Source organism: Sinocyclocheilus grahami, unplaced genomic scaffold (assembly GCF_001515645.1).
Source record: "Sinocyclocheilus grahami isolate Dianchi unplaced genomic scaffold, SAMN03320097.WGS_v1.1 scaffold1085.1, whole genome shotgun sequence".
In the NCBI taxonomy this organism is placed as follows: Eukaryota; Metazoa; Chordata; class Actinopteri; order Cypriniformes; family Cyprinidae; genus Sinocyclocheilus; species Sinocyclocheilus grahami.
Window position 1 is genome coordinate 281857 of NW_015506264.1, and position 7532 is coordinate 289388.

Genomic DNA, 7532 nt, shown 5'->3' on the forward strand with positions numbered 1-7532 from the left:
TGTGTCTCTGTGTCTGTGTGTCTCTGTGTCTGTATGGGTGTGTGTCTCTGTGTCTGTGTCTGTGTGTGTGGTGTGTCTGTGTGTCTCTGTGTGGGTGTGTGTCTCTGTGTGGGTGTGTGTCTCTGTGTCTGTGTGGATGTGTGTCTCTGTGTCTGTGTGTGTGTGTGTGTGTCTGTGTCTGTGTGTGTGGGTGTTTGTCTGTGTGTGTGTGTGTTTGTCTGTGTGTGTGTGTGTCTGTGCGTGTGAGTGTGTTTGTCTGTGAGTGTGTTTGTGTGTGCGTGGGAGTGTGTTTGTCTGTGTGTGTGTGTTTGTCTGTGTGTGTGTGTGTGTGTGTGTGTCTGTGTCTGTGTGTGTGTGTGTGTGTGTGTGTGTCTGTGTGTGTGTGTGTGTGTGTGTGTGTGTGTGTGTCTGTGTGTGTGTGTGTGTGTGTGTGTAATTTTGTGACGGTCTTTAATTGTGTCTAATCTTGTTCTTGTTGCTCTATGTTTGGTCATCTGTCCGGTTCTGAATGAAGAGTTTTGTCACGTGTTTCAGGAAGCAGCGCGAGCAGGAGGAGGAGGAGAAGGAGAGGAGGAGAGAGGAGAAGCTGCGCAAACGAGAGCAGAAGCTGAAGGAGAAGGAGGAGAAGAAGACGCAGAAGAAGCTGAAGAAGCAGCAGGAGGAGGAGCAGAAGAAGCTCCAGCTGAAGATCTCCACGGAGGAGCGTAAGCTACTGCTGGCTCAGAGGAACCTGGAGTCCATCCGGCTGATCGCAGAGCTGCTCAGCAGAGCCAAGGTTCACTTCATCACAGATAGCACCGTATTACAGCCATAGCTATGAGTCTATGCACAATCCAGTCATAATTGACAGTATATAGTACTTAGATATTGCTTTTTTGACTTTATTTACATATGTGACCTAAAAGGAATCCAAAAGTAATCCGATTACATTACTTTTATATTGTGATACTTTGATTACGTTACTGAATACTTTTTAAATGAAGTAATTTGTAACTGTAACGGAACACATTTTAAAAGTAACCCTCCCAACCCTGAAAATAATGATACAATTATTAAAGCTTAAAGGAATAATAACATGATTCTTCTTCCATGTTTTAATTTTAACAGTTAAACCTTAGTTGTGCAGCCCAAAAAATGAGAGGAATCGTTCATTTTCATTTAATTAGATTTTAAAGATTTATTCAAATATTCATTTTTATTCATTTGATTATTAACAAAAAATAAATAATATATAATGTATTTTATAGGGCCCTGCTATTGTAAAGAAGTTAATAAATTAAGTTGTTAAAATTATCAATTTCACAAACAGAAAAATTTTAATTGGAAAAAAAAAAAAATTATAATTAAATTTTTGTTAAACTTTTAATAAGTTGTTGTTAAATTGTATAAGTTTCATTATTTCAATTGCTTTTTGATTACTAAAAATCCAAATGTTAATTTAGCCATTAATACGGTAAAAAAATTACAATAAAAAAAAATAGAACAGAAAAAAAATTCAATTTGGGGGAATAAAAAAAACACAAAAATAAAACATTTCCTAGGGATTTAAAATATTTAAATGATTGATAAATTGTTACAGAAAACTGAATGTTTTATTATTTTAATAATTAGACATGTCTTCAAGTTACTGACATTTAATTTAACCATTAAAACTGAGAAACATTAAAATGGGGCAATAAAGGTAAAAATACGGGGAAAAAATAACAGATTTTAAAATGGCTTTAAAATATTTTATTTCTTAAACTTTTAATAAACTATTGATTAATTAATTAGGTTCATTATTTCAATAATTAAACATGAGTTGTTGTTAAAGTTTCATTATTTCAATTGTTTTTTGATTACTAAAATCTAAATTTTAATTTAACAATTAATACGGTATAAACAGAAAAAAATATATATTTGGGAAAAAAATAAAACGATTTCATATGGCTTTAAAATATTTTTTTCTTAAACTTTTAATAAACTATTGATTAAAAATGTATTGTAAATTAAAATTATTTCAATAATTATACATGCTTCTTGATTAATAAAAATGATTTTGATTAAAATGGTGAAAAACCTGCAAGCATGCTTTGGGATTTTAACTGAAAATTGAGTGTTTACTATTATAATTTAGCATTATTGACACACTATTTTCCTAATTAATGCTGTAAAGCTGCTTTGACCCCACCTGTATTGTTGTCTAACTAAAGCTGACTGGACTTGAGATGTGAGCTGCTGATGCTGTTGTGTGCAGAGGCTAAAGCAGCAGCAGCAGCAGGAGCGCAGACGTCTGGAGGAGCGCAGACAGCTGCAGGAGGACGAGCTGCGCCGCGTGGAGGCCGAGAAGCAGCGAACGCTGGAGCTGCAGAGGAGAGAGCGCCAGCTGCGCGACAAACTGCTGGGAAACCTGCTCAAGAAGAGCACCAACACTGACGACGTCCATCTGGACCTGCAGATCTGCGCCGCGCAGAACCAGCACCAGCGCAGGCACGCCAGCGCAGCCACGAAGCAGCAGAAGCGGAGAGAGAGCGAAGCAGACGGCGGCAGACGCAGTCGCAGACGTAGCAGGAGACGCAGCCAGAGCCGCAGCCGCAGCCGCAGACGCTCGCGTCACCGATCCAGACGATACTGAGAGAACAGCCAGGTCATAGAACACAAAACATAAGAAAATGCATTTCGTTTAAAGAAAGCTGATTTAGGAACACTGAGGTTTTTTCCCCCAGCATGTTGTATGTTTTTCATAAGGAATGTGAAGCCTGTTTTAGAAGCCTTTATTATTTGATTTGATTTGATTTGATTTTATTCCCAGCAAATGATGTTGCCTATTTAAGAATTAAGATGTTTTTCTTGTTTTATTCTTAATTATTTCATTTTTTTCATTTTTCTTTTTCTTCCCCCCTCCAGCAAATAATGTTGCCTATTTAGGGATTAACAATCATTTTTTGTTCAATGTTTAAATTTAGATTTATTCTTAATTATTTGTAAAAAATTAAGATTTTATTTTTTTATTAAAATTTTTTTTTTAATCATAAAGAACATGATGCCTGTTTTAGGACCATGCAGATTTTTATTTCATTTTTATTTGTATTATCATTTTTATTTTTTTATTTTTGTTTCAAGTTATTTAGGCTTTGTTTATGGTTACTTCAGTTCTCTTCAAATTCTCAGAATAATTTCTGTGATGCATTCATAAATCTTGCTTTCAATTAGTTTGTGATTCTCATTATTCTCATATTTGTTTAATAATATTTTTTAACACTAAATTTGACAGTGAAACTAAAAGTAATACAAAAAGGAAATGGCATGATGTATAAATGCCTTACATTTAATTGTTTTATTTGAACGACTAATGAGATTCACATCGTGATGATAAATGTGAAGGGGAAAAAAGTGCATTATTTTCAAGAAACAATCCCTAAATGCAGTCCCTAACATCAGGCCCTGTTTGATATCATTAGTTCTGATTGTGAGGTGAAATCTGTGTTTTCTGGACGGCTGAGCTGTGTTTGAGTCCGTACTGAAGAGCTGCTGTATAGACCACAATCCTCGGTTCATGACTTGAATTTGAAGTTGTAGAGAGTTTAATATGATCTGTTTCTGCGTGTGCTGTTGTGTAGGAATAGGACGCTTTGTTTTCCTCGACACCAGTGCAGTATTGAGAGGAAAGCACACGATGGAGACGCTGAAGATGTTTGTGACTCGTATGAACTCGTGTTATTGATCTCAATAAAGCAGTGCTTTGGATCCTCAGCGCTTTCACTCTCGATGAGCTTCAGAGAGAGCATGAAGCCTGCTTGCCACCATGAAGAGTTTATTTCTATTTATTTATTTTTTTTAAATCATTTTTTAAGTCGTTTTATTTGTTTTCTAATTTTTAACTGTCTTATTTTTCATTTTAATTTTTTTCCCAGTAAATTATTTTATTATATTTAAATGCTTTGTTTGTTTTAAATTGGTTTTTTATTTTTTTCCCCTAACAAATTATGTTTTTCATAAAGAACATGAAGCCTTTTAAGGACCATGCATATTTTATTTTTTCATTTTTATTTTCTTTCTTTCTTTTATTTCCCCCTCAGCAAATTATGTTTCTCATCGAGTCAAAAACTGCTCCATTTGAGCTCAAATATTCAGTTACCCTGAGATTTAAGGTTAATATTTCAATAATTTAATAAGATGTTTGCAGTTTCACGGTTCTCTCGTGATGGTTAATGCTCACGTGACGTTCAGCATCACAAATAAAATATTTTTAATATTTAATTATATTATTATAGCATTATTCTTTTTAGCAAGTGTTTTATTCTGGTTGTTTTTATTTATTTTTTTTTTTTAATTGATTATTAGGTTTTCATTAAACTGATCAAATGTTTCCAAAGTTGCTTTGGATAAAACCATCTGCCAAATTCATAAATGTAAAAGTTATATCAAAATATGCAAATCAGCATATTATACTGATTTCTGAAGATCATGTGACACTGAAGACTGGAGGAATGATGCTGAAAATACAGCTGCTCATCACAGAAATACATTACAGTTTAACAGAGATTCACAGAGAAAACAGCTGTTTTACATTCTAATAATATTTCACAATTTTTAAGTATTTTTAATCAAATAAAAGCAGCCCTGTTGAGCAGAAAACGTCTTTCAAAAAAAAAGAAAAATCAGCTCCTTTAATCATTTTTATTTAGTTTAACTTGATTTATACTAAAAGTCTAAAACTGAAATAAGAATTTAAAACAAAAATTATAGACATGAACAAATTTCAAATTAAAATAAATAAAAAAAATAACAGAAAATACAGAAAGAAAAACTGATAGCATTTTAAAGATACTAAAATAACACTGGGTTATATTAAAAACATGATTTCACTATGGTATGGTAACACATGATGAGTATTCTTAATGAACAGAGTTAATTAGTATGATTGTAATGGTGCTGTGCATCTTCAGGTCGGGATGATCCTGTTGTTCTGCTGAAGCATCAGCTTCATTCATTCGTTCTCTCTGAACAAGCAGCTTCTGGCTTTGAGAGTTTAAAGCTTCTGGATTAAAGCAGGTCTGTGCGCGCTCAATCTGGATGCGGATAATCTGTGTAATCTGATTATGTGTGTGTAAGAGCCTGCGTTCCTCAGTGTTTCACACACACACACACACACAGAGACGCCGCTGATCATGGCCGGAGAAGAGCCGTATCCAAGAAAGATCCTGCAGTACATGGAGGGATTCCTGGTGTCGAAGGTAAAGATCCGCATTCACAGACATGCATTTATTCATTTAGATTGCATTGATGCATGTGGTGTGAATATAACACCGCTGCTGTAAAAGCTCACAGTTTACACTACTTCAGTTCGGAATAAACTCGCCGAGGCTGCATTTATTTGATCAAAAATACAGTTAAAAAAAGTGAAATATTATTACGATTTAAAACAGCCGTTGTCTATGTGAGTGCATGCTGGAATGTAATTTATTTCTGTGATGCAATGCTGAATTTTGACCGTAAAGCATCAGTGAAAAGGCATTTATGATGTTACAGAAGATTTCTGTTTCAAATAAACGCTGTTCTTTTGAACTTTGTTCATCTGTGAATCCTGAAAAACAACATGCATCACACTTTCCACAAAAATATTGGGTTTTCAACATTGATAATAATCAGAAATGTATCGCAGCATATTATACTGATTTCTGAAGATCATGTGACACTGAAGACTGGAGTAATGATGCTGAAAATACAGCTGCACATCACAGAAATACATTACAGTTTAACAGAGATTCACAGAGAAAACAGCTGTTTTGAATTGTAATAATATTTCACAATTTTAAAGCATTTTAGATCAAATAAACGCAGCCTTGGTGAGCAGAAGAGATGTCTTTCAAAAACTAGGCTATACGAGTCTATTAATGAAAGTGCATGCTGTCGCCATTAATTACTGCTCTTTTTGTCTTGTCTAGTTTATTTGATTCAAAATTGGATGTTGTTTAAAAAAAGATGAATTCGAACATATATGTAATGGGACTTTTTTCTAAGCAAATAATAATGTCAAGGGCGTATGTTTGATTTCGGCATCGGTGGGAGCATACAGTAACAGCAGACAACAATAACTGCTTAAATATGAAGAGCTCAAACAACAGATTCATGAGTTCACTAAAAGCTTATGGATGCAATTATAATACAAGATGTTTTTTTTTTATCTCTTCTGAGGAAGATTCACTTGTTTGGCAATGAAGCACACCGAGACATTTTGCTCAGATTTACTCAATCGATCTAATTTTCTGACTTCTCTTTCTTTTTTAAAGATGTTTTCTTTATATTGTTTACTCAAAAGAGAATATAGGAAAATATAACTTGATTAATTATGTTTCCTGCTTGCTAAATGTCCTTACATTAACAGAAATCTGGCTCTGAACCTCTATTTTCTTTATTCAGAGTTGATCTAGACAAGTATATGGGAACTATTAGACGCTCTGTTCATCCCAGGGCCGTAGCTTTAATAATAATAATAATAATGTTCTGTTTATTATAGACTTCATTCAGTTTAATGATGCACATCTTTATCAGCTGTTTCTGTTGATTTACAATATAAGCAACAGTTTTCGTGAATACTCACCAAGACGAGTATGTTGACATGATTCTGTATGTATTTGTCCGTTAAAGCGCATGAAGACGTGAAAGAGCGCTCAATTGTGCGAGTGCTGAATTGACTTGTTTTGTGTCGTCTTGTGCTTGAAAGCTTTAAAATTGCTTGAATGTTTCGGCTGGCAAGGCTTGGAATAAATAGATTTAGACCTTGGAATAAATAGATGTCTAACTTTTTAAGACTAGTCTAAGCAGTTTATGCAAGTTTGTTACTACAACTTTTCTTTTTGTTTTTATGACTGTAATGTCTTAATGGTTTAATGTTTTGTTCTGTTTAATTAAAAAAAGAAAGAAATCAGAAAAAAATTGCGATTTGTGTGATCTGAATCAAAAGATTCACAAACCATCTCCGAAGTCCCGATCTGAATCGAATGATTCACAAACCGTCTCCAAAGTTCCGATCTAAATCAAATGATTCGCGAGCCCGCTCCAAAGTTCCGATCTAAATCAAATGATTCGCGAGCCCGCTCCAAAGTTCCGATCTAAATCAAATGATTCGCGAGCCCGCTCCAAAGTTCCGATCTAAATCAAATGATTCGCGAGCCCGCTCCAAAGTTCCGATCTAAATCAAATGATTCGCGAACCCGCTCCGAAGTTCCGATCTGAATCGAATGATTCACAAACCGTCTCCAAAGTTCCGATCTAAATCAAATGATTCGTGAACCCGCTCCAAAGTTCCGATTTAAATCAAATGATTCGCGAACCCGCTCCAAAGTTCCGATCTGAATCAAATGATTCGCGAACCCGCTCCAAAGTTCCGATCTAAATCAAAGGATTTGTGAACCCGCTCCGAAGTTCCGATCTAAATCAAATGATTCGTGAACCCACTCCAAAGTTCCGATCTGAATCACATGATTTGCGAACCCGCTCCAAAGTTCCGATCTGAATCAAATGATTCGCAAACCGGCTCCGAAGTTCCG

At 34.8% G+C, this 7532-nt stretch overlaps 2 protein-coding genes across 5 annotated transcripts in view; both read left to right on the forward strand.

Moving 5' to 3' along the window:
- akap17a (A kinase (PRKA) anchor protein 17A) overlaps positions 1-3732 on the forward strand; it is a 21313-nt gene extending 17581 nt beyond the window's left edge. For 2 of the 3 annotated variants that reach the window (XM_016252065.1, XM_016252066.1), the window contains 2 exons: positions 535-775; positions 2237-2881. In XM_016252065.1, the coding sequence (XP_016107551.1) occupies positions 535-775; positions 2237-2614 (619 nt within the window). In that variant the 3' untranslated portion in view covers positions 2615-2881. Of the gene's footprint in view, positions 1-534; positions 776-2236; positions 2882-3599 lie in introns of those variants that run through there. The other variant, XM_016252063.1, reaches the window with a different exon arrangement.
- A 1261-nt stretch (positions 3733-4993) lies between these two features.
- The window catches only part of asmt (acetylserotonin O-methyltransferase), a 24428-nt gene continuing 21889 nt past the window's right edge, over positions 4994-7532 (forward strand). The window contains exon 1 of one of the 2 annotated variants that reach the window (XM_016252067.1): positions 4994-5216. In XM_016252067.1, the coding sequence (XP_016107553.1) occupies positions 5151-5216 (66 nt within the window). In that variant the 5' untranslated portion in view covers positions 4994-5150. The remainder of the gene's footprint in view (positions 5217-7532) is intronic. The other variant, XM_016252068.1, reaches the window with a different exon arrangement.